The sequence below is a fragment of the Rhincodon typus genome, chromosome 4 (assembly GCF_021869965.1).
Source record: "Rhincodon typus isolate 14 chromosome 4, sRhiTyp1.1, whole genome shotgun sequence".
Lineage (NCBI taxonomy): Eukaryota > Metazoa > Chordata > Chondrichthyes > Orectolobiformes > Rhincodontidae > Rhincodon > Rhincodon typus.
Window position 1 is genome coordinate 43,721,928 of NC_063335.1, and position 27,658 is coordinate 43,749,585.

The following is a 27,658-nucleotide window of genomic DNA, read 5'->3' on the forward strand; positions in this document are numbered from 1 at the left end:
ATTCTGTAGGATGGTGCTGAACAAATGAGAAGAAATGCTTTGTGCAGCTTCGCTCAACAGCTCAATGTGTTATAAGGGAGACTGGACATGTGGACTACTGATGGCACACCTCCCAGCCTTGAATGTGTATGGCTCCTGCTCCCTATGGGTGCCTGATGTAACCACTTTTTCTCCCTTGGAGGATGAGATTCCTAGAGTGAGGTGAAGGTCCCTTGTCCCCTTCTTGCTTTGCCACTGACACTGAACACCAATGGTTAAAGTGATGGAGTGCAGATCCATGCACCTAGTTGGCAGACACTGAGTGCACTGGACACAGATTTCCATGGTTTGCAATGAATGAAGTAGGTTAGAACCATTGAGTCGACATGATACATGCAATGGTGAGAGTTGAAATCCATGAACTTTAGTGAGATGTGTGTGGTAAAGTAAATGGTATCCCTCAAGTGTGAGATCACAGGGAGCAGATGATGGCATTTACCCTGGCAAATGGAGGAGTTAATTGGCCCTCTTCCTACACTGCAATGCATTCCTTTTAACCCGTCACATGGCACTGACCTGGGCAGCCATCTTGGTGTAGGCTGGCTGTGTCTGATTGCATGACCTCTTTTTCTGGTCAGCAGGATAAAGCACTGCCCAACTCTTCACCAAACACCATCCACCAGCACCACCAGGTCCCTGTTAACAAAGCAAAGTGCCAGCTTCCCTTTCTGGGATATGTTCTCAAGCAACACAGAGGAAGGACCAATTCCTGGCTTGCAGCACCTGAAGTGATGCGCTGCTGGGCTTTAGATATAGTGCTGCTGGCCTGAATGCTTGAAGGTCCCGACATTGGTGACAGTTATACCTTTCCTGCAGCGTGATTCCAAGAGAAGGATGGTGCAGAGGCTGGACGTATAATGAATGAGGCGAAGAGTGAAAGATTACATGAGAAAAGTCACTGAGTAACAGTGGACTGGGTGCCATACACCTCACTCAACAAAGCCCTAACTCAAAATTGGAAAGTTCAGCCCATACATTCAGCATACAAATATTCACTGTTACAAAACGCATCAACTGGTCACAGGATAGCTGAAAAATTACAAGCTGCACCTGTACACTCCACAGGCCACTGCATATTTGAGTTCTCTTAGCTTAGAGGCTAGGCCAGGAATACCTGCCCTCTTCACTTGTAGTAGTGGCATGACAGGCTGGGAATTTTATGGTTAAAAAACTCCTGCAATCTGCCATGTCATTAAGAGAGGGCAAGCAGTTTCACACCAACTGTGTTTATGTATTTCTGGCAAAAAGAACACAGTTGGAATACATATCATTCATAATGCACTGTAATCTTCTGGGCGATACCTTTGCACGTTAACTCTCAAAAACACTCTGTAATACCGCTCTATGACAGGATGAGTCAAAAATTTAACAAATTCAAATCACAACATTTAACTTACTCATTTTTCTAGAAGTTCAATAATATCATTTTAAGAGTTTGTTTTATTTCAGAACTATGTATTAATTGATTTAAAATGCAATTAGCTCTGAAATATGTAATGTAGCTCATTAAATGATTTTTTCACACCAGCCACTAAGTATACTGTATTCTAAATTAAACCACATATGCATGATTTTTTTAAAAAAAAAAACGTTGCGACTTTCTAGTTTTAGCACATAATTCTGTTTCGCATTTAAAGGAGAAAGGAGACCAGAACAGAATGAGATTCAATGCAAGTGTGGAGAAGCAGAGTCAAAATTAAGCTGCAGGATTGGGAAAAGACAAAGTAACACAAGATAAAAAGGGATTAGGACCTCAGTAATCAGGCAAGTAAAACTCAAACAAGGTGGACAAAGTGGAAAACCGACTTATTCACAAATGGTAAAGATGGGTGCTCTTATCAAATAATAGAGTTCTGTGGAAAAATAGAGATCAAATCTAAATGGAACTTAAAATGCACTTAAATATTATACATCTGAGGCCCTAATGATATCAAAGTCAATAAGTAATCTAGAAAGTGTTGTAGAGATGTTCACGGGGCATTAGAAGAGCTAAAAGGGAAGTTGTAAATTTTCAGTGGACAGTGTGAAAGGAATTAGAAGTAATTTTGTTGCTTAAAAAGAGAGTTGCAGCACTTAGCAATGGAGGGAATTCAAATGTATAGGATGAAGGTAAAGGAGAAATATTACATTTTTACAACTGATGTTGAAAGCACGAATCAAGGACAACTGAGGAAAGGTATGGAACATTTGGTAAACGTTGCTAAAATATTGGTCTGGGAAAAATGACCAGTTGAATCACTAGGCTGTGATGGACTGCTGTGATGAACCGTTGAGAGAATCAGAGAGGAGAAAGTAGAGGCTATCACCATTTTTACAGTCTACATTACAACAGTGGAGATTTTGAGACACTATAGTTGCGACCCTATCTCTGGAAGGGTGGCTTTCAGTCCTACAATAGGACCTGTGACCATGGAAGGTATCTTTGTACTGTGACCAATTAATTATCAACCTTCAAACTTCCCAATATACCTGAAGACAGATGGTAAGAGTAAGACTGCTTTCTGGTTAGCTATCCTGCTGAAAGCAATGGCAAATCACTGCATTATTTTACCAGTAAGTATGTACCAATTCAATGGAAATCCATAGCCCGATGCTTGGAAATGAGGACAGAAGAAAAGACAGACAGTAATGTGGAAAATTGTGGTATGCAACTGGGAAATACTGATGTACAAAAATGCAGAAAAGAATAAACTGGATAACAACTACTCAATTCCTTGAATACCATCAATAGGACGGCTCTTAGAGAGAAACTTTTCATCATGCAATTTAGGTAACTGGGAGCAAGCGCACACTTTGATCATTCCTAGGCACTGCCATGGATTCACTTCCATCCACTTTTATGTGTATGCATTATTTAAATATTCTTGCTGCCCCTTAATAGAAAGGACCTGAAATCCATAGCAAGGCTAAGGCATGAACTGACCAAGGTGATGCTGTGGATAGGAAATTATAGATGACAAATTTTTTTTAAAAAAGCATTTCTCAAGACCACCAGGTGTCTCAAAGTGCTTTACAGCCAATGAAATACTTTTGAAGGTTAATCAATGCTGCCTATTAGAAAACACACCAATTGTACACTTAGAGCTCCTGCACCAGCAAAGAGATGTTGATTGAGTCATCTATTTTTGTGACACTTATTGAGAGAAAGATATTGGCCTTGGCACCAGGGGTAACTCTCCAGCCCTGCTTCGAAATAATGCCATAGGATTCTTTTTTTCTGTTCACCTGAAGGGTGAGAGAGGCCTTAGTTTAATGTCTTACCTGAAAGACACTTCCGTTGACTCTTTCTCAGTACTGCACTGGAATATCAGTTTGGATTCTTGTGCTTAAGACCTGGAGTGGAACTTCTACCCACAACTGTGTAAGTCTGAGATGAGAGTGTTACTAATTGAGCCACAGTTGATTCAGAGAGGACAGACTTGTAATACTAGCACTGCTTCAGTCTTGGAGACGATGAAGAGATGCAATACAGATTATTGAGATTAGGGACGGTTTTGATGGAATGAATATGCAAAGATTATTTCCTCTGTTTGGGGGGCGCTCAATTATAAGAATTTATTAATTTAAAATTATTGTTGAAATCAAGGAGGTGTGTTGTGTTAGGAGAGAAAAGAATATTTGCAGAGAGGGCTTCTGGAGTACAACTGTTGTATTGCAATGTTGGGAAAGACACTAAATCAAAATCCCATCTACCTTCTCATGTGAATATATAAGATCCCATATCACTTCAAAGCAGAATCCAGGAAATCTTCTTCTTGTCTTTGTCAATATATATCCCTCCACCAACAATTTAAAATAGATTATTTCACATGACCTTGTTGTTGTTTATGGGAGCCTCCTGTGTGCAATTTGGCTGCTGTGTTTCCGACATAACAGCAGTGACTGAACTTGAGAAAAGGCCTTACCTGTAGTAAAAGCAAAATACTGTGCAGACACTGGAAATTTGAAACTAACACAGAAAATGCTGAAGAAACTCAGCCGGTCGAGTAGCACCAATGGAGAGAAAACATATGTTAACATTTTGAGTTTGATATGATGTTCCTTTAGAATCCCATCACTGTAAAATATTTTGGGGTAGCTTTAAGATCATTGAAATGCTATATAAATGGAAGCTTTTTTGTTCTTACAGAACACTTTGCCAAAAGAGTAACTGAGGCAGAGACCACCACACCTATCAAAGTAAAAAACGAATAAAGGTTCAAATCAGAGGATGTGACAGGGCATGTGGAGAGTGTCAATTGAGAGCTGCTTAAACATGATTAAGCAGCCTGTCTTTGTATATGTATATTTTGATGTACACATGTACATAAATCCACAGCATCTTTTGTAAAGCAGGGAGATGAAAGGTATAAAGAGACAGGTAGGGATATGAAGTAATCAGATCAACCGTAATCTTATTGACTAAGCCTGAATTGCTGAAGGGCCTATTGCTACTCCTGATATGTTTGTATGTATATCATCCCAGGGTACTGCACAGGAGCAACTTAAACTAAGTTTGACACCATACCACACCAGGATATATATAGCCACCAGTTTGAACATATGCAACTTCTAGGGATTGTCTTCAAGGGGGAACATGAGACAGAAAAATGGACGGACAGAAGGAAGAAATTGGGCAGCATGGTGGCTCAGTGATTAGCACTGCTGCCTCACAGCACCAGGGACCTGGGTTTGATTCCAGCCTCAGGTGACTGTCTGTGTGGAGTTTGCATGTTCTCCCTGTGTCTGCTCAGGTTTCCTCCGGGTGCTCCGGTTTCCTCCCACAGTCCAAAGATGTGCAAGTTAGGTGGATTGGCCATGCTAAATTGCCCATAGTGTTCAAGGATGTGTAGATTAGGTGAGTTATATGGGTCTGGCTGGGATGCTCTGAGGATCGGTATGGACTTGTTGGGCCGAAGGGCCTGTTTCCACACTGCAGGAATTCTATGGAAATTCCACAAATTACGACCTTGGCAACTGAAGGTGCTGCCATCTATTGTATAACGATTAAAATTCGGGATGTGTACGAATCCAGAATCAGATGAATGTAGATAGCTGGAAATTGGTGAGGATTACAGAGATAGTGAGAGGTGAGGCCATGAAGAAAATTGGAAACAAAGAAAAGACTTTTAAAACTGAGAAATTGCCTAGTCAGGAGCCAAAGTAAGTCAGTGAGCAGACAAATGTTGGGTGAATGGGACTTGGGATGTGTTAGAACAGTGATATCAGGGTCTTGGGTGATACCATGCCTGCCTTCATCTTGTAGTCTTCTACTTTATACAATACAATGCAGCACAGGAACAGGCTCTTCAGTCCACCAAGCATTCACCAATTCCCAATCCTTATTTAGACCTGCTACTTATTTCCCATGTGCAGTTTCTATCCCTCTGTTCACATCCCATTCATGTGTTTTTCAAGAAATGCCTTAAACATTGCTGACGTGCCTGCTTCCACTGGCAATGCATTCCAAGCACCCGCCAAACTGAGAAAAATTTTCCCCACACTTCTCCCCTGAACTTTTCCCGTCTTACCATGAACCTATGACCTCCTGTAGTTGACCCTTCTGCCCTGGGAAAAAGCCACACCCTATCTATGCCTCAAAATTTTGTAGACTTCTATCAGGTCGCCCCTCAGCTTTCGTATTTCCTGTCAAAACAATCTGAGTTTATCCAACCTCTCCTCCTAACTAAAACCTCCAAACCTGGCAACATCCTGGTAAACCTTTTCCACACCCTCTCCAAAGCATCCACGCCCTTCTGATAGTGTGGCGACCGGAACTGCATGCAAGATTCCATGTGTGGCCTAACTTAAGTTTTGTATAGCTGTAACATAATTTTCCAACTTTTATATTCGATGCCTCGGCAAATGAAGGCAAGTATTTAACGATTACTTTTAGAATCGCTGTCGCAATCACATTCAAACTGAGAAGTGTTGTCTTACAAAAACTGAATGTATAAGCACATAATTTATTTATATAATACATACAACGCATTAAAATGGACTTGAATCTTAACTAGTATTTAGCAGTATTCTCACTGCCTGCCTGAAATAACATCAAATGTAATATTTATTGCAGTTCATCGCATGAAGATGAACTATAGCAAATAATTTATTAGTGATGTTTCAATGATTATACACAAGAATAATAAATAAATGTATAAAAATAATGAATATATTCTAATTCTTTCAAAAACATAGATCCAGACCTGGGTTTGTTACATCATCATGAATGTTAAAAGAAACATATAATTTAAAAAATTATAAATATACCAAATGCGTTAATTTGCACATGAAATTTGAATACTACTCACAGCTGAGCCTGGACGCCCTGGAAGACCTGGTAGTCCTGGTGCACCAACGTCCCCCTAAACAAACATCAAACAATGGCATAAAAAGGTGAGACAAAAAGAAACAAAGTTCATCGATGGAATTCCATTAATCAATGTCAATAATTAACAAGTGCTGGCTATGCCAGTGATGCTCATGTCCCATGACAGAGTAAAAAATGTACTTTAATCACATATTTATCAATCTCCTGTGGCATTTTCAGATGATCGAAAAAGTGTGAATCTGTAAAGGGTAAATCATGTCTGACAAACCTGGCCAAATATTTTGAAAAGGTAACTAAAGTAGTGGACAAGGACATGTCTCCTTTCAACAGCAATTAGATATGGGAAACAAACTCTGAGCTTCCACTTAGGTAAAAGCACAAGATCTGTTCTGACAAAGGGTTACAACTGAAGTAAATTTTCTTCATTCAGATAAGATCAAAAAATACAGCACCAGAAGTAGTCTATTCAGCCCATTGAGGCTACATTGGCACTCAATGAGATCATGGCTGATTTGATAATCCTCAACTCCACTTTCCTGCCTATTCCTTTACTGATTAAAAATCTGCCTGTCTTAGCCTTGACTATATTTAATGACCCTCCTTGGTCAAACTTGCACATTTCTGCTTTAATTTCAATTCTTGCTCGTCCTGGACAACAATGGAGATTCTTCATTATTATAGTTTTAATTTGTAGTTGGCTGTAGAACCAAATGTCTGAACGAAGTTTTAATTTCTGGAAAATATTGTTGATAATTCAGGAGAGAAGATGACAGTGATATTGCTGCTAGATTAGTAATCCAGAGATCCAGGAAATGTTCTGGGGACTTAGCTTTGAATCCAACCATATCAGATTGTGACATTTGAATGAAAAAGAAGTATGGAATTAGAAGTCATGAAACCACTGTCGATTGTTGTAAAAATCCATCTGGTTCACTAATGTCCTTTAGGAATGGAAATCTGCCATCCTTACCTGATCTGGTCTACATGTGACTCAACCAACAGCAATGTGGTTGATTCTTAACTGCCCTCTGAAGTGGCTTAATAAGCCACTCATTTATGTCAACCTGCTAAAAATCTCTAAAAAAGGGAATGAAACCAAATAGAGCATATGGCATTCACTGACTGGAAATGACAATGGCAAACTCAGCCTTATCAATCTTGCAAAGCCCTCCTTACTAATATCTGAGGGCTAAAGCCAAAATTGAGAAAGCTGTCTCATAGACTAGTCAATCAACAGCCTAACAAAGTCATACTTACAGAACTGTACTTTACAGACCATGTACCAGACAACACCATCACCATCACCATCCATGTGTGTGTCCTGCCCTACCAACAGGACAGAATCAGCAGATATGATGGCACAGTGATATACAGTGGAGAGCGAATTGCCTTGGGAGTCCTCGGCATTGACTCTGGGCTCAATAAAAATCTTATAGCATCAGGTCAAACATAGAAAAGGAAACCTCCTGCAGATTAGTACACACCTCCACTATGGCTGATGATCAGTACTCCTCCATGTTGAACATTACTTGAGAAAGTACTGAGAGTGGCAGAGTACATGATACACTCTGGGTCTGGGACTTCAATGTCCATTACCAAGAGTGACCTGGCAGCAGCATAACTGACCAGGTTTGCCATGTACTAAAAGACATTGTTGATAGACTTGATCTGTGGAAGATGCTGATGGAACCAACAAGAGGGAGAAGTGTACTTGAACTCATCCTCACTAATCCACTTGCCACAATATATCTATCTGACAATGTCAGTAAGAGTGACCACCACATGTCCTCTGGATACCCTCTATTGATTTGTGTGGCACTGTCATCGTGCTAAATGGGATAGATTTATTAAAACAGTTCAAAGTCTAAGACTGGGCATGCATGAGATACTGTGGGCCATTAGCAGCAGAAAAATAGCATACCAACACAATCTGCAACGTTATGGTTTGGAAAATCAAACTGGGGATTAACTCCAGTTCAAAGAAGAGTACAGGAGGGCATGTCAAAAGCAGCACCAGGTATCAATCTGGTGAAACTACTGGGCAGTATTACATGTGTGGCAAACAGCATAAGCAGCAAATAACAGACAAGTGACTCTGCAACCATCAAAGCAGATCTAAGGTTTGCAGTCCTGCCACATTTAGTCATGAGTGGTGGTGAACAATTAAACAACTCACTGGAGGACGAAGCTCCACAAATGTCCCTATCCTCAAGGATGAGGGAGTCCAGCAAAAGATAACTTCAGCCAGAAGTGCCCAGTGGATGATCCATCACGGCCTCCTCCAGTGGACCCCAGCATCGCTGATGCCAGTCTTCATCCAATTCGATGCACTCCACGTGATATTAAGAAACAGCTCTAAGAACTGAATACTGCAAAGGCTATGGGCCCTGACAACATTTTGACAATAGTCCTGAAGACCTGTGCTCTAGAATGTGCCATGCCCCTTCCCACTGTTCTAGTACAGTGACAACACTGGCATCTGCCCGACAATGTGAAAAATTGCCCAAACATCCTGTACATGACTCATAGAGCAAATTCAACACCATCAATTACTGACCCTCCGATCTATAGTTGGTCATCAGTAAAATGAAGGAGGTGGTCATCAACAGTGTGACAATACTGTGGCTTTAAGAGATGCATTTTATCCTTTTTTAATGAACAGAGGTTAAGAATGAGGCGACAAGTGGTCTGCTGCAAGACAATAAAGTAAACAGCTTGAGAGGCCTTGGGGTTTTTTTTAGAAAAAAGTTGGAACAACAGAAGCAGCCTGAATGAGTAGGGTTAAGGTCCCATAGTGCATGTTTTCTCAGTCTTCACTCCCCTTCATGACTGGATGGAATAGCGTTACAAAGGACAGAGGGCACAGCAATTGGCAATTTGGCATACCCAATCCATGTGAATGTTTCCATTCAGGCCTCTTCTCTTCTTTCATCATTTAAATTTACCATTGTAACCTTGTATTTGATTCTCCCTCATATGTCTCTCTTGCTTCCCCTCCCTTCTCCTACCTCCTCCAAGTGGTTGGGTGAAGATAAAAACCGTTGGGTGAAGTGTTTCTTCTGCAATCCCTATTGGATTTCTTGGGGCTGAATTTATTTTTATTTTAGCTAAGCGCCAGTGGTATCAAGTTTTTTGGAGTTTTTCACTGCAATGAGATGTCTCACCTTATCTTACCAAACACATCTTAATAACTACCTACCCAGCCTCTACAGCATCCTTCTTGACCAATTCTATCCCCGTCTTATTAAGCACCGTTCCTAGAACAACTCGCCACTGAGCAGATAGCTACCAAAAGACAGCCCATTCCTGGCATCTGTGCCATCTTCAGAAAAGCTGCTGTGCACAGAGACAAGTGATGGCACACTGGTATTGCCCTTCACTGGCAACCTAATGGCACTGCAGGCACAAAACCATGCCGCTGATGGCACATAGCTCATGAATGAGACTCCCTTGAAAGTACAATGCCATTCTCTCACACTAGTTTCTGTTTAACCACAAGGCTATAGTGTTTACCTGTCCTTAGCTACATCGCATCTGAACACCCTCTAAGTCACCACTACCCTGTAACCAATGCCCACTGTAGTCCCGCAGTTTGTCACTGACTGGTAGGGGAACATGACATACAGGCAAGCAACTCGACAATCCCTAACATGAACCTTTATTTACAGCCAGCAAAAGGGAACACAAACAAAATGAATAGAGGCTGCAGTTCACCCCCTACAATGCAAATGAAATGTTAGCATCAAGACTATTTTACAGTCCGCGATGGTCTGCTGCACCCAGTTCTCATCTATTGGAATTGGCTATCAATCAGGTCCTATTTGTAGTCCCTCTAGTACCACCATCCCCTCCCCGGTGTCATCATCCTTCTCTTCAGAAAACTACTCCCATTCCCCAGTTACTCAGTGATTTCCCTTCTGCTCTTACAGGTCACTCTTGCAGTTTCCTCCATGCAATTTGCCCCAGGAATTCTATTCATCCCAGATCTATGACTAAGTTGAATGAGCAGCTCCTAGACAAGACTGAGTGGTCCCCTGACCACTATCTTTGCAGCTTCCTATCTGATAAAATACAATTCCCCGACTGCTTGTGATGGCTCAACGGGACTGACCATTTCTCATTCCCCAGCCTTTCATCAGATAGATCCCCTGACCGTGACTGGCCCAAGTGAATTACTGACTGTGGCTAAACCCTTGGACTGTGCGTATGATTGACACTCCTGGGAACCCACACACCCCCGCACCCCCGGCTCCTTTACTGCACTGAGGACCAGCCTCCATCAATAGTACAACATGGTTATTGGTTGAGTAAATGTGCAGTGTGTTTGCTGTGCAGGTAGCTAGCACACTGTAGGCGTTAAATTAATACCTCAGCCTGCTGTACAGAAATACATCGTTCATGCCCCACTTGTCCACTGACAAACATATCAAGCAATCCGTCTGTGTAACCATGCAAAACAGCCTGTCTGTAGGACAGGACTGATGGTCTTTGGCTCTGATTGAAGCGTCAACGTCCTTACAGACATGGCAAGGCAAGGCAAGGCTGGAAGCATACAGGTCAGTGCAAGGTTAGGATGCATCCCCGCGAGGCAGCTTAGTCCAAACTGTGACCTGGGTTTCTGTACCTGCTGCAGCCTCTGAAAAATTAGTCGCTAGTGCTTCCTGCAATCCGCGACTGCCCATTCAAAGCACCCTGCTAGTGGTTCAGAGGGGTGTCATGAAGATCCTGAGGGGTTGGTGAATGTCAGATGCCAATGTCTGTGGGTGAGGCAACTCGTGTCCGTGGATCGTGCTGTGAGATGCTGTTTGTTGCTGAGCAGCATGGAGGCTCCCTATAGCCAGCAGTGAGCTGACATCACCTCATACCTGCTCTGGCTTCCATGTCGAGAATTCTCAATATCTAACTTTCCGGTGCATTTAATCAGTATCAAGCTGAATATTAATGAGGTGAGTTGTGCCGTTAATAAGGCATTTAACAAGCTATAATCCCCCTTGATTGCAGCTCACTGCAGCCTAGTGAGAATCTTTCTATGCAACATGACGGATGTATAAAAGATAGAGCAAGTTGCTTCTCCCTCTCAATGTCAAAGTAGGCCTTGCCGGACACTTCACATAATTTTGCCACAAATCTCACTATAGTCCACATTGTTCAGGCTCCTTTAAGATTCTACACATGTTAATTATCATGTGCTGATGGCCTCCAGTTAGGTTGCACCCCAAAAGTAGGCACATTCTCTCTGTATCCATTCAGACAAAATGTTTCATTACGCCATGGACCACTATAAAGTCACTCCTCAGTCTACTTTTTCCACCAGCGTTTCAGAATAATTAGATCTAAAAATAAAGAAAGTTCTATATTTGGTTGATTGCCTGTGCCCTCAAATTATTCTGCTTGCTGCTGCTAACAATCGCATTCATATTATAATGTAAACTGCAACAGTAGGTGGTGTCATCAAGCAAGGGAGCCATGCATGCTAGCTGCAGCATCTGAACGCACCATCTCTGGAGCAAAAGGTGTCTTCGGGAGAAGGACTCAGAGGGAGAAGTTTCAGACTGACAATGGATTTCCTCAAGCAGGTGTGAACCACAAGATGTTGCTTCATCCTTGTTTTGCCTTAATTTCCCTATCCATTTGTCATGACTTGAAGCCAGTGGAAGAAACAAAATCTCTGCTTCGTGATCTTTGGGCCATCCATGCGCTCAAATCTCATGTTACATCTCCGTTGCAATGGGAAATCGTCCATCACAGAGAATGGTTAAAAAAAATATGTACCATTGGCCCTGGTGGTCCATCATGCCCAGGTGACCCCTGACGTCCTTGCTTACCCTGTAGAGAATTAAAGGAATATGATTAGTCGTCCAAAGACTTTCAGTATGAATGACCAGTATTCAGTTACAAATTCATACCCGCCACCATCCTGTGTTCTTTTGCCCTTTTTGGTTTCCCCAGGGGTGACGGAACAATGCAGGACTGTTGTTCAACTTGAAAGGATGCAGAAAAGATTTTACAAGGTTGTTGCAGGGGTTGAAGGGTTTAAGCCACGGGGAGAGGCTGAACAACCTGGGGCTATTTTTCCTGGAGTGTCAGAGGCTAAGGGGCGACCTTATAGAAGTTAATAAAATCATGAGGGGCATGGACAGGGTGAATAGCCAAGGTCTTTTTCCAGGGTAGGGGAGTCCAAAACTAGAGGACATAGGTTTAAGGGGAGTGGGAAAAGATTTAAAAGGGACCTAAAGGGCAACTTTTTCACACAGAGAATGGTGCATGCATGGGATGGGCTGCCAGAGGAAGTGGTGGAGGCTGGTACAATTACAATATTTAAAAGGTATCTGGATGGGTATATGAATAGGAAGAGTTTAAAGGGGTATGGGCCATTATGCTGGCAAATGGGACTAGATTGGTTTGGGACATCTGGTTGGCATGGATGAGTTGGACCTAAGGGTCTGCATCCATGCTGTATGGCTCTATGACTGGGAGCATGGGAAGACAGTGAGGAAATGGTTGGTGGGGTTGGAGATGTGCTGTAAACAATGATCTCCCTCAAGTAAGCAGCCATGCCAATTTCCAAATGGTTTGTGAGAATGGGCATCAAATGTGAATTCTAAACCACAGTTGCAACTGTCTGATTCATTCAAAGATGGTGGCTTTCCATGGATTATACAAATCTTCTGTCTGAGGGCAGTTTGACAGGGCACTGTTAGACATTTGCCCAAACCAACAGGATGGATTCCTACCCTTGAAGATTCGAGATGATTTTTTTGTTTAAATTCGGTGGATTCCTTACAATATATCCAGATTGCCACAGCCCAAATCCCCTGGCCGCCTCTATTTAAACACCAAAATGAGCACATTGCCATCATCAAGCAAGGTCACCCCTAATATCAAAGCAAAAGTGGATGCTGGAAATTTGAAAAAAAAACAAAAAATGCTGCAGAAATCTCCTGGTACCTTTTGGCAACTGGAAGGTTGCCATTCCAATAAACCATCTTGCTCCCACTTTAACATTTCGGTCCTAGGCCTGCTTCAATGTAACAGTGAAGCTCAATATAAACAGCTCCTTACTTTATGTTCTTCAGGACTCAACATTGAGTTTAACAACTTCACAGCATGAGCTCTGTCCTCCATTTTCAATACAATTGCCTGCCCCCGCCCCATGTCTTTTTGGCTTTGTTCTCAGCAGACTGGAACCAATTCCTACTTTTTGCACATTTTCATTCATTTACATCTCTATTGCTCCTTTATCATCGTTTGCATTCCCTTTATCTTTTGCTATGGGCTCCCTCAGTCATTATTTGGTCCACTCACTCCTACTCCCCCTCTGTCAACAGCATGAACTCTACCTTTTTCCAGCCCCTATCAGTTCTGAAGAAGAGTCATATCGGACTCAAAACATCAACTCTGTTTCTCTCCCAACAGATGCTGCCAGATCTGCTGAGTTTCTTCAGCATTTTTTGTATTTGGGTGAGTTATATCACAGACAATTCAAATCTTCTCCTATATGTGAACAAACGGAAATCAAATAACTCTTGTAGAAATTTGATTAGTGTTCTGTGATTCCTATAAATTTTCCTTGATGCAGAAGTGGTAAAACAGAGGGCTCTAAAGCTCACAGCATAGGAACTGATGCCAATGAAAGTACAAATAAATTTGTTGGCCAGTACTACTTCCCCTGACAACACCCACCTCCTCAATTTCAATCCTTTCTCTGCTGAAGACACTAAAGTCTTTAACATTCATTTCATGTAACTTGGACGACCCTCTTGTTGACTGGAGGCCCAGATGATGAAAAACAAGCTGTTCAAATATTTATCCTTCTATGGAAAACACTAGTTTTTTTAACAAGAAGGAAAAGGCTATTTTGTGAAACCCTTAAGCTAGATATGACTGAATGACTGTAGTTTATTTGGCCACAAAGGACATAATGAAAAATGTCAAAGACTTTGGTGTATTGACTGGCTGGTTCTTTAGATGTCTGTTTAGGTCCCCATCATGTTTCACTGCGTAAATCAGGTGAGCTACAAGCCCAGCACATTCACCATCCATGCTTATTGTGGCCAACTGCCCACACATTGCACAAATGGTGAGTAGCATTTACCATTAAAGGAGTCAATTATAAAGGTGTCATTTATAACATATTAAGTGGTCTGACATTTTGAGAAGTTCAAGCAGCCTCAGTCAGCTCTTCCCATCTCATTAAAATGCAATTACACTAGAGAGAAGCCGGTATGTAAATGTTAACTAAGTTTTGTTTTTTCCCTTTGGTGAATTCTGCAAGATTAGTCAAGCAGCTCTCTGCTATCCACCACTAACGGTCCATCCAGAGATCTCTGTACCTCCTGTAGGCCTTTATTGCTAGCTGATGTTCTGCCATCCATGACAGCTTAAGAGCTGTATTTCTTGGGCTGAATCTGGATGTTAACGAGGACGCTGCACTGGGAGTGGCCAACTCCACCTCCCTACACCCCTGGGGACTGAGCTACTGGTCATTATGGACAAGGAACTGCAAATGATGAAATAGTGCATAACATCTCATTCACACCCATCACTGCAGGAATCCTGGCCATTGAGCACTTGAGAATGAGTTAACGGACACTCTGCCACGGACTTTCGTTTCTTGCCCTGAGCAGGAAATAGGCACTGCTATCTAAACATTTGAAGGTCTTTCCTAGGTGAATATGTTCTGGCCTTTGCAAGGGTTTTATCTCTGGAAAGAGTTGAGCACTGTTTTGGTTATATCAATGTGTTTTTACCATTGACCCGCCTGTTACAAGCGATAGGGATTGGAGTTGCGAGGTGAATACTAGGTAACTGAAAACTTTAGAAGTTGGTTCAGCCACCTTTCTCTTATATGCAGGGAACTTGCTGTGAATAGGCTGCCCTCATTAGTCTGCATGATTTTGGATTGTAACTAGTCCCATGAAAGGGAGGTAAATATTCTCTGGACCCTGAAAAATATGCAACTTAGTAGTTTCACAATAAGGCCAAGCCATTTTGCTACATCCAACTTTGCTCTGGTATGTAATTTGAATGGTTATTAAGCTGAGAAACTGTGTGTGCAAAAATTTGAAAAAGTATCATCACCACAATCAATACTGCCAATACAGTTTGGAACTTGATTTCCTCATGTCCGAAGATTACATACTATTTGTCCTTGTAATGACCAATTCAACCCTGAATGACTCAATCACTGCCTATTGGATGTTAGTTACTGCAGCAACTATGTCATCATCAAAGAATGTAACATTACTTTTGATGACATCAGCCAGCTCACAGCTAGTGGGGAAAATGAGGTTGGGCACTTTTTACTGAACACATGCTGCGATAAAAACAAAGCTCCATTTATATTCCCTGAGATTCAGGTTTTCTACTAAGGTCTATACCTAATCCAAAAAAAATATACTTCCCAATGCATCAGGAAAGCAACCAACATAATCAAAGATCCCTCCCACCCCAGTTATACTTTCTCCCATCCTCTTCCATTAGGCAGAAGACATAAACGTTTTGTATATACATACAAACAGATTCAAGAACAGCTTCTTCCCCACCATTATCAGACTTTTGAAAGGACCTTTTCAACGTTAATATTGATCTCTCTCTGCACCTTCGTGGCAGCTATAACATGGAAAACTGCACTCTGCCTGTTACCCTGATGCACTTGTAAGTACGACCTGTCTGTAAAATATGTAAGACAACGCTTCTCACTGTACCTTGGTACATGTGACAGTAATAAATCAAATCAAAAAACAAAATTCAATGACGAGCCACAGACAAGTAAAAATTTTGCAAATGTGAAGGTTTAATTTTCTGGAACCCTGCAGAGTACCCCTCCACTAATTTTACTCGTAGATACTGATGGCAAGGTCTCAATATGCCTTCGTGGCCGATTCAGGGTTTGTTAAGAGAGAAATATAGGGTTGGGAGTTTTAGCACAAAGACCTAAGAAATCTGTTGGAAATTTCCTGCAGCAGTGCTGAAATCCCATCCACCTCATCCTAGTTAGATTTAAATTAAGATTAAATATTAATTTCTCCATGGCTTGCCTCACTAAATGAACACATTCAAAGAGGTAGCATTAGTTGCAAGGTGGTGTTAAACTCTAATGGGCCTCCTTCTTGACTTCATGTTATTAGTTGAAACACTGCCTTGCAACCTTAAATTTAAATTTAAATTTATCTCAGTATTTCTCTCTGTCTGGTGTCTTCATTCCTCTTCCTCAAAGAAATTCAGCACAGGAAAGAGGAATGTTGATTCCACTTGCTTCATTGAAAATGAAGAAGAGGCTGAGGGTGAGTCCACAGGGATGCCAGATGTGTTGAGAAATATCTGGTAAACAGACCACCACAAACAATGAGTGTGGAACCTATGTACCTTTCAGATGCTCATTCTGGATCTGGAATTCCTCTTCTCTAGAGGACGCCACTATAACCCTCAACTGTTATGTATCCTGGTTCCCTGAGAGGGCACAAAATCATATCTCTTAATTGGTTGTACAACACAGAATCAAAAAGGTGAAAAATACATGGTTCTCTCCAACAGGGTTCCACCACTCTGAACCACACCCCTGGATGTAAAGGCTAAATTAAACTGGTGAGCCGTATGGATCATTGGCCTCAATGTTATAGTGGGAGGTGATGGCCTAGTGGTATTATCGCTGGATCATTAATCTGTTAATGATCATTAATCCAGAGACACAGGTAATGTTATAAGGGTCAAGTTCAACTCCTGTCATGGCAGATAGTAGAATTTGAATTGAATCAAAATCTAGAATTAAGAGTCTAATGATAAACATGAATCCATTGTTAATTGTCATGAAAAGATTGTTGACTTGCTCGCCGAGCTGGCTTGTTTTCGTTCAGATGTTTCATCACCATGTTGGTGACATTATCGGTGAAGCCTCTGTGTCTACCCACTTGGAATTTATACTATCTGGTCCATTATGGTGAGTAGCGTCATTTCCAGTTTTGATCTGTATGGGTTTGTATATGGGGTCCAATTCTGTGTGTTTGGAGAGAGATAGTAGGAACTGCCGATGCTGGAGTCTGAGATAACATAACAAACGACTATACCTCCCAGTCGCGAACCACTTCAACCTCTCCTCCCACTCCTTGGACGACATGTCCATCCTAGGCCTCCTCCACTGCCACAACGATGCCACCCGAAGGCTGGAGGAACAGCACTTCATATTTCGCTTGGGAACCCTGCAGCCCAATGGTCTCAATGTGGTCTTCACAAGCTTCAAAATCTCCCCACCCCCGACCTCATCCCAAGACCAGCCCAGCTCGTCCCCGCCTCCTTGACCTGTCCATCTTTTCTCCCACCTGTCCACTCCTCCCACCTCACTGACCAACACCCACCCCCACTTCCTAACTACTAGGCTCATCCCTGCCTCCTTGACCTGTTCGTCTTCCCTCCCACCTACCCGCCCCTCCCTCCCAACTGACCAACCCCCATCCTAACTCCCTACCTACACTCACCTTTACTGGCTCCATCCCCGCCTCCTTGACCTGCCCGTCTTCTCATCACCTATCTGCTCCTCTATCCACCTTCCATCATCGCCTCCCCCCTCCCTATTTATTTCAGAATCCCCTTCCCCTCCCCCATTTCTGAAGAAGGGTCAGACCCGAAACGTTAGCTTTCCTGTTCCTCTGATGCTGCCTGGCCTGCAGTGTTCATCCAGCTCTACACCTTGTTATCTCTGTGTTTGGTGATTGCATTACGGGTGGAAAACCATGCCTCTAGGAATTTTTGTGCTTGTCTATGTTTGGCTTGGGTGGGCTACTATGGTTACTTTGCCCCAGTTAAACTAATGGCCTTCATTGTCTGAGTGTACCAATATTGAGGAGAGTCAGTCGTGCCATTTTGCTGCTAGTTGATATTCAGATACATGAACATCAACTAGCAGCAAAACGGCATGACTGATTCTCCTTAATACTGGCACACTCAGACAATGAAGGCCATCAGTTTAACTGGGACAAAGTAACCATAGTAGCCCAAGCCAAACATAGACAAGCACAAAAATTCCTAGAGGCATGGTTTTCCACCCGTAATGCAATCACCAAACACAGGGAATTGGACCCCATATACAAACCCATACAGATCAAAACTGAAAATGACACTACTCACCACGACGGACCAGACAGTATAAATTCCAAGTGGAGTAGAACAACATCGCTTCATCAGAAGCCTCACTGATGATGTTACCTAGCATAGCGACAAAACATCTGAACGAAAACAAGCCAGCTTGGCGAGCAAGTCAACGTCCTCACCCCCAATCCGAGCTACAGATCTTTGCCAAAACTTTAAATTATCAAGGAACCCCATCTTGTTCACTAAAGTCCTTTAGGGAAGGAAATTGCCATCTTTACCTGGTCTCCAGACCCACAGCAATGTGGTTAATTTTTAACTGGGACGGTCAATAAATGCTGGCCTAGCGAGCGACATCCTCATCCTGTGAATGAATAAAGAAGGAATGGTTGGGGGTGGGAAGCTTCCTGCCCTGCTGGAAGTTTTACAGAAGGCAGGGAGGGGTTGGACAAGCGCTTGGGCCATTAAGTTAGGCATTTAAGAGCTTTATCCACTCCTGTCACAAATTTATTTGTAGTGGGTGGCTGGGGGGGATGGCCATGCCATGCGGGTTGGTGTTGAGTATGTGCTTGGGGTCACGGAGAACACTTTATTGTGCTCCCTGAGCTGATCGGAGGAACTCTACCATTTCTCTCAGCATTTCAAGGCGATACCTCCTACTTTATTCTCCTCCTGCCCGGCCTTTCAAACCTGCCCTTCCCCATTCCCCAGCCCTCACTCCCTTCCACCCTCACCAAGTTGGAAGGTCCCAGTGATACCTTAGACTTAACTTTGTGTATGGTCTCATCTTCATCAGGACAGGCTGCTTCCCAGGCCTGACCACCACTTTTGGCTGGCGCTGAAGGCACAACACAGCTGCCAGCCATAAAGTCGGCTGCCAGCTCTCCAACATGGGACTTGTACCCGGGAAACGGGGAGGAAGTTTCACCCTAAAACAATGATTGCTGCCCCCACTATCAAAGAATTGTGGGTAACCACTGGGATTATGGGTCACACACACACACACACACACACACACACGTCATTATCACAGAATAAAATCATTCGATGTCGCAAGTCCCGAGCTGGTTCCCCGCCCGATTAGATGATTAAGGCTGGATAACCAGATTTTCAGTCTGTCAGGGAATCAAGTGATAAGGGGAGCAGCAGGAACGTGGAGTTGAATTCCAAGATCAGCCAGCATTGTAATAAACTATAAAACATGCTCGGCTGGCCTGTATGAGAGGCACACTCTATGGACATCTGAACACGTGCTTTATTTCCCAAAACAGATCTGATTTATAACTCCTCACCATTTTACCATTTCTCTATTTCAGAGGCGAAGGAGGAATAAATGTATTGTTTATTTCGTTATATAGTAGGATTTCTGGTGGACTAAAGTTTTACCTTTTCGCCTTCCAGCATGTGGGTGCTGGAAAATAGGGTTAGTTTTTCTTTTAAAAAAGCAAAAGATGATCACTCACCGGTATCCCATGCTGCCCTTCAGCTCCCCTTTGACCAGTCATTCCTTTTTGTCCCTTGAAAGAAATGGTTACAATTTGACAAAACTATGTTTTCCCTATTGAATGACAAAGCTGTAAAGATGCAATACAATGCAGTCAATATTTTTGGAGTTTTATGCTAGACACTTACATCAGTGCCACTGGTCAACTGGTGACGATGAGTTGAATGAGTTTCATGAAATCACTACGGATTGAGATGTCAATTATGGAATCCCAGCCAAGCAAGTGGATACCTTCCACTCTCGTATCTTATATGGACATTTTGACAAAGGAAAAGGCCATTCAGCCCCTCAAGCATTTTTTGCCATTCAACGTGATTGTGGATGATCAATGACCTATGTAGTACAACCATCATTGCCCCTTAAATCCTCTAATATCTCCCATTGATTTTAAAAAACCCTCAGATTTAGAACTAACAACTGATCTAGCATCAACTGCCACTTAACATTCCAAATTCTGACCATTTTGCAAAAATAGAACCTTTACTTTGCACTTGAAAGATTTAACTCTAACCTTTAGACCATGTCCCCAAGTCTTGGATTCCCCAAATAATAGAAAAAGATTCTCTTTGTAACCAATCAGTTCCCCTCAAAATCTTAAACTTTACTCAAATCACCCTAGGAATATAACCAGTGTTTGTTTTAACTTTTGCTCATAATCTAACTCCTAAGGTCCATCAAATATCACTACCCCTGGGAGTGGTCTTGTCTTTGACATGTGACCAGAGAGTTTCTTAAAACTGTGTGCCATGTTAGGCAAAATGAATAGAGAAAACCATCAGGTAATAAAGTATCCCTATATCCTGAAAAACAATACAGGCCATATTTGGCAGTCATTGAAGGTGCACCCCCTCAAACAAGTGTCTAATTCACAATGGAACATTTCAGACTACTATTGTGTTAATACTTGAGGAATACTCACTAAAAGATTTAGCCCATCACGTCAAAGTTTGTTTCCAGAAAGTAACAATACCTATCTTCATAATATCTTCCTCCATCTTGGGATCTAGTAATTAAGCCAACGTTGATTTAATCTGGGAACACATATGCTTGCATCCTGGGTGGTAACAGACCTCATTTGCTCTATTTGTTGTAGTTAAAAAGGGACATGTCTGAGCATTTGAAAATCATATGAAGACTTGCCAGTGCAATGTATTCTCTCTTTCTGTGATGACATGCCAGGTGCTCTTAAGATGTACTTTCAGCCAATGTTATAAAGTCAAACCAAATGTCTACAATACTTCCTCTGATGAGCATATTTCTTCCTCGACTACATTTAGTTTCAGAACTCATTGAAGGCATTGCTTACTTTTCCCCGCTTCCATCCAAGATGCACTAGTAATGCTTAGTGTTGTGGACTTTTCTTACGGCCTTTGAATGAAGCAGTTGTGTGGTTGCCTAGCTCTAATTACTGCATCAAGACACTATAGGTTGGGGGTTGGTGGCGGTGGCCTGCAGCACTTTAGGAGCTGTTATCACTGATAAACCATCCTGATTCCAACCTGTGCATAGGGTATCGTGTGCAATATGTAACAAGCCCTAGAACAGCAATATAATGGATTGAGTACCTATTATGCTCAGTTCAATACAAGCTCATTCATTACCCAAACAGCATTGGTCTAAGTAAAGCTAGATTTGTTCCTCTTTGTATGTGTAAATATCATGTGGACAATGAAATTCACACGTGTATTAGATAGGGTCAGGAGAATGTACCTACCTTGAGTCCTGGTCGACCTTGGGGTCCAGGAAGACCTCGAAAGCCCTATAGCAATGAACAAATTCAATAATGAGTTGTAAAGATGCTTTACCACTTCAGAGAGCTGCTTTGTATAGCTGCTGAGACATTCAAAAATGGCAATATAATGACATAGTTTTACCAGTGTCACTGGAAGCATTTTTACAACCAGCCTTTAAAGCAGGAAAGGAATCTTCCTTGTCTTGTTGGATGAGATTTGTACTAACTTTCATCTGCTTTAACACATCAAAAGACATGCAGCACATAATGCAACCGACAAGAAAGATTTGTCCATTTTTCAAACAGCTTAGAGCTGAATCCTGGTTCAATATTAATCCAAATGGGACAATTCAAGACACACAGATTAATAGATTTTGGAATTTCCTAGTTGTGCTCTAGTTTTCTCTCAAGTGATTTTTTTTCCCCATCAGAGTTCCAAAAGAGCACAAGAAAGCATGCTTGCCTTTATGCCTCAGTCACATGGGCAGGATTTTAGTGGTAGTGAAGAAAAGATTAACAAGAATTTTTTCAGAATTTGAGGGACTACTTAGATAAGGTGGAGAAGCTGTTGTTGTTTTACTTAGAGGAGAAGAGGTTGAGATGAGATTTGATGTAAGAGTTCAAATTCATGAGGGGTCTGGATAGAGTAGACAGAAAGAAACTGTCCAAGTTGGAGAAAGGGGACCAGAGGGAAATAATTCAAAATGCTTGACAAAAGAACCAATGTCAATATGAAGAATTTTTTTATATGCAGCCAGACTTTAGGATCTGGAATATACTGATCTACTGAGACAGACTTAAAAATTTTGGAAATAAATTGGATAAACATTTAAATGGAAACATTTTGCAGGGTGCTGGAGAAAGATAGGGACTTGGTCCTAGCTGAAAAAGCACAGCCAGTCAGACAGCATCCGAGGAGCAGGAAAGTCAGCATTTCGGGCCAAAACATTGATTTTCCTGCACCTCAGATGTTGTCTGACCAGCTGTGCTTTTCTAGCTCCACATTTTTTGACTCTAGCTCCCAGCATTTGCAGCCCTTACTGTCTCCATGTGGTACTAGCGGAGTTGCTTTTGCAGAAAAGCAGCATGGATGTAAAACTCTGAAAGGATCATAGAACAGATGGCCAATTACCTACTTTTTCATCTGAGGTACCCATGCCCAGAATTGATGGGGAAAGTGGATCATGGGCAATATCCCTGTCCAGCATGGGTAAGCAGTGGGGAGGCTAGCTGTTTTTGGCTATCATGTGTAGCTAAGCGGCAGAAATAGCACCAAAGTGATGCGTGTACTTGTCCTCTCACAGAGATGAAGCTCCCCCTCCCTGAACAACCCCTGCAAGTGTCAAATGGATCACCAGTGGAAGACACTGCTGAGCAAAATTCCAGCAAAACTACTGGAAAACGTAAATCCAGTATTCTCAACTCTAATTCTTTAGCCTGTAGCTAAGACAACCTTTTTAAAACATCCTGGATCTGTCTTCACTGCCAGGAATGAACAGATGATAACATTTGAATCAGAGATAGTAGGAACTGCAGATGCTGGAGAAGGGTCTAGGCCCGAAACGTCAGCCTTTCTGCTCCTATGACGCTGCTTGGCCTGCCGTGTTCATCCAGCCCTGCACCTTGTTGTCTCAGGTGATAACATTTGTTCATTCTACTTGCACTCACCTATCATCTAAATTTTCTGTAAGCTAGAGAGCTGAAATAGTGTTGCGCACTCTACCAGGGATCAGTGAGCCATGTGAACAATGCAAGCAGCTGCCTGTATCCTAAACGGTTTAGACTGAAGAATCATTATTGAATAGAGTATGAAGCAGGAAATGTCAGAATATTTAATTTCATGTTAATCCCAAATACAAAAACTTAACTAAAGAGAGCGAAAGAGAGCTGGCTTCGAGAGAATGAAATAAGAGACAGAAAGAAAAAGATTGTAAAATAAATCTCCAACAAGAATTAGAAGAATGAGATTCCATCCTCGTCAAGTTAATTTTCAGTGCAAGAATGGCTGTTTAGTAATCATTAAGACTTAGCATACCATTAAACATTAATTGCATTAAAATGGACAAGACACCAATTTTTCCAGTGAGTTAGTATGTAGTTATCAATATCTTTCCATATTTCTCATTACAATGTTTCTCAGCTATGCTATGACATGAAAGATAGGCCGCAAGTTTCATATTTCTGCATTTCGTTGCACAACAGGTCATTGGAAGTTACTGCGTAATTTGCAATTTAATAATGATGAGCCTGATAGCATTGCTGATGTTCCTGGAATTACAGGAATTATTGCATTTCCCAGAAAACATTCAGTTAATTCTGTTGCACAAATATGCTAAAGGGAGCCATATAACTGCAGTATGTAAACAACAATCATTTGTATCATATGGTGACTCAAATTTAGTCAGCTAAAGTTTGAACCTGAGAAAATCATATTATAATCACCTTAGTTTACCTGGGCTTCTGTTTTTAATCCTGTCTTTTATATACTAGCTGGAGAATGGCAACTTTGTACACTTTTCATTGTAGTCCTGTATTCCTGCGCTCAAGTACATGTGACAAGATAAATCGCAATCTAAATCTAAATCTACTGGAATCCATTCCTTATTTTAAAAAAAATATATTTTGAGAACCTTCTCACAGGCCCATTTCCTATTGCTTGCAGATGTCCATTTTAAGTTCAAAAGTTGAAGCCCAGCTGTGGCTTAAACTCGGTCCATCTTTGAAGTCAAAACAAGATTCAGTCATAACATCTGTTTAAATGCCAAATAATAGTTCATGAGTCTAATCTGGGTATTCTAGGACAAGAATTATCATTGTAACCTTTTGGAGTATTTCCAGCGTCACTACTCCAAGTTAACAGACAGATGCCAGTAATACTGATCCTGCGCTAGTCACAAACAAAAGCTGTCCCATCGTTGCTAACAAGGTGTAGAGCTGGATGAACACAGCAGGCCAGGCAGCATCATAGGAGCAGGAAGGCTGACGTTTCGGGCCTAGACCCTTCTTCAGAAATGGGGGAGGGGAAGGGGGTTCTGAAATAAATAGAGAGAGAGGGGGAGGCAGATAGAAGATGGATAGAGGAGAAGATAGGTGGAGAGGAAACAGACAGGTCAAAGAGGTGGGGATGGAGCCAGTAAAAGTGAGTGGAGGTGGGGAGGTAGGGAGGAGATAGGTCAGTCCAGGGAGGATGGACAGGTCAAGGGGGCAGGATGAGGTTAGTAGGTAGGAAATAGGGGTGCGGCTTGAGGTGGGAGGAGGGGATAGGTGGGAGGAAGAACAGGTGAGGGAGGCGGGGACGAGCTGGGCTGGTTTTGGAATGCGGTAGGGGGAGGGGAGATTTTGAAGCTTGTGAAGTCCACATTGATACCATTGGGCTGCAGGGTTCCCAAGCGGAATATGAGTTGCTGTTCCTGCAACCTTCGGGTGGCATCGTGGTGGCACTGCAGGAGGCCCAGGATGGACATGTCATCTGAGGAATGGGAAGGGGAGTTGAAATGGTTAGCGACTGGGAGGTGCAGTTGTTTATTGCAAACCGAGCGTAGGTGTTCTGCAAAGCGGTCCCCAAGCCTCCGCTTGGTTTCCCCGATGTAGAGGAGGCCACAACGGGTACAGCGGATGCAGTATACCACATTAGCAGATGTGCAGGTGAATATCTGCTTGATGTAGAAAGTCTTCTTGGGGCCTGGGATGGGGGTGAGGGAGGTGGTGTGGGGGCAGGTGTAGCACTTCCTGAGGTTGCAGGGAAAAGTGCCGGGTGTGGTGGGGCTGGAGGGGAGTGTGGAGCGGACAAGGGAGTCACGGAGAGAGTGGTCCCTCCAGAAAGCAGATAAGGGTGGGGAGGGAGGAGACAGCAGCACCCAGCCCTGCCGAGTCTTCACCAACCCCCCAGACCTCCTCCTTACTGAGGACTGACCATTCGTCATCAGTAAAGGGCTCACGTTGTCCCCCTTCACCCACACATCAACGAATACCGGTTTGGACATTGAGCAGTTTTTCCGCCGCCTCCGCCTCCCCGCTTACTTCTTCAACCGTGAACCTAACCCTCCCTCTACTGACCCCTTCTCCCACCTCCAACACACCCCCTCCTCCTGGACACCACCCCAAGGCCTCCTTCCCTCCCTCGAACTCTTCATCTCCAACTGCCATCGAGACATCAATCGCCTCAACCTCTCCACCCCTCACCCACTCCAACCTCTCCCCCGCAGAACGTGCAGCCCTCCGCTCCCTCCACTCCAATCCCAACCTCACCATAAAACCCGCGGACAAGGGAGGTGCAGTTGTAGTATGGCGCACTGACCTCTACATCGCCGAGGCCAGACACCAACTCTCCGACACCTCCTCCTACCGGCCCCTTGATCATGACCCCACCCCTGAACACCAAACCATCATCTCCCAAACCATCCACAACCTCATCACTTCAGGTGACCTCCCACCCACAGCCTCCAATCTCATCGTTCCCCAACCCCGCACCGCCCGCTTCTATCTCCTTCCCAAAATCCACAAACCTGACTGCCCTGGTCGACCCATTGTCTCCGCCTGCTCCTGCCCCACCGAACCTATCTCCGCCTATCTCAACTCCATTTTCTCCCCCTTGGTCCAGGAACTCCCTACCTACGTCCGTGACACCACCCATGCCCTCCACCTCCTCCAGAACTTCCAATTCCCCGGTCCCCAACACCTCATCTTTACCATGGACGTCCAGTCCCTATACACCTGCATTCCCCATACAGGTGGCCTAAAGGCCCTCCGCTTCTTCCTGTCCCGCAGGCCCGACCAGTCCCCCTCCACTGACACCCTCATCCACTTAGCCAAACTCGTCCTCACCCTCAACAACTTCTCTTTCAATTCCTCCCACTTCCTACAGACAAAGGGGGTGGCCATGGGTACCCGCATGGGCCCAAGCTACGCCTGCCTCTTTGTAGGATACGTGGAACAATCCCTCTTCCGTACCTACACCGGCCCTAAACCCCACCTCTTCCTCCGTTACGTTGATGACTGTATCAGCGCCGCCTCGTGCTCCCACGAGGAGCTCGAACAGTTCATCCACTTCACCAACACCTACCACCCCAACCTTAAGTTCACCTGGACCATCCCTAACATCTCTCTTACCTTCGTGGACCTCTGTCTCCATCTCAGGCAACCACCTAGAAACCGATATCCATTTCAAGCCCGCCAACTCCCACAGCTACCTAGAATACACCTCCTCCCACCCACCTTCCTGCAAAAATGCCATCCCCTATTCCCAATTCCTTCGCCTCCACCGCATCTGCTCCCAGGATGAGGCATTTCACTCCCGTACATCTCAGATGTCCTCATTTTTCAAGGACCGCAACTTCCCGCCCTCAGTGGTCGAGAACGCCCTCAACCGTGTCTCCCGCAACTCATCCCTCACACCCCAACAACAACCAAAAAAAGAATCCCCCTCATCCTCACGTACCCCCCCACCAACCTCCGGATCCAACGCATCATCCGCCGACACTTCCGCCATCTGCAATCCAACCCCACCACCGAAGACATTTTTCCCTCCCCACCCTTATCTGCTTTCCGGAGGGACCACTCTCTCCATGACTCCCTTGTCTGCTCCAAACTCCCCTCCAGCTCCACCACACCCGGCAATTTTCCCTGCAACCGCAGGAAGTGCTACACCTGCCCCCACACCTCCTCCCTCACCCCCATCCCAGGCCCCAAGAAGACTTTCCGCATCAAGCAGATATTCACCTGCACATCTGCTAATGTGGTATACAGCATCCGCTGTACCCGTTGTGGCCTCCTCTACATCAGGGAAACCAAGCTGAGGCTTGGGGACCGCTTTGCGGAACACCTACGCTCGGTTCGCAATAAACAACTTCACCTCCCAGTCGCGAACCATTTCAACTCCCCCTCCCATTCCTCAGACGACATGTCCATCCTGGGCCTCCTGCAGTGCCACAACGATGCCACCTGAAGGTTGCAGGAACAGCAACTCATATTCCGCTTGGGAACCCTGCAG

General features: G+C 43.5%; 1 protein-coding gene across 1 annotated transcript in view; it reads right to left on the bottom strand.

Annotated features, from left to right (window-relative positions):
- Nucleotides 1-27,658, bottom strand: part of LOC109933208 (collagen alpha-1(XXI) chain-like) — a 153,334-nt gene that overhangs the window by 17,793 nt on the left and 107,883 nt on the right. The window contains exons 13-16 of the mRNA XM_048595740.1: nt 21,652-21,696; nt 19,897-19,950; nt 12,122-12,175; nt 6,330-6,383 (exon numbers count right to left, since the gene is read on the bottom strand). Of these exons, the coding sequence (XP_048451697.1) occupies nt 6,330-6,383; nt 12,122-12,175; nt 19,897-19,950; nt 21,652-21,696 (207 nt within the window). The remainder of the gene's footprint in view (nt 1-6,329; nt 6,384-12,121; nt 12,176-19,896; nt 19,951-21,651; nt 21,697-27,658) is intronic.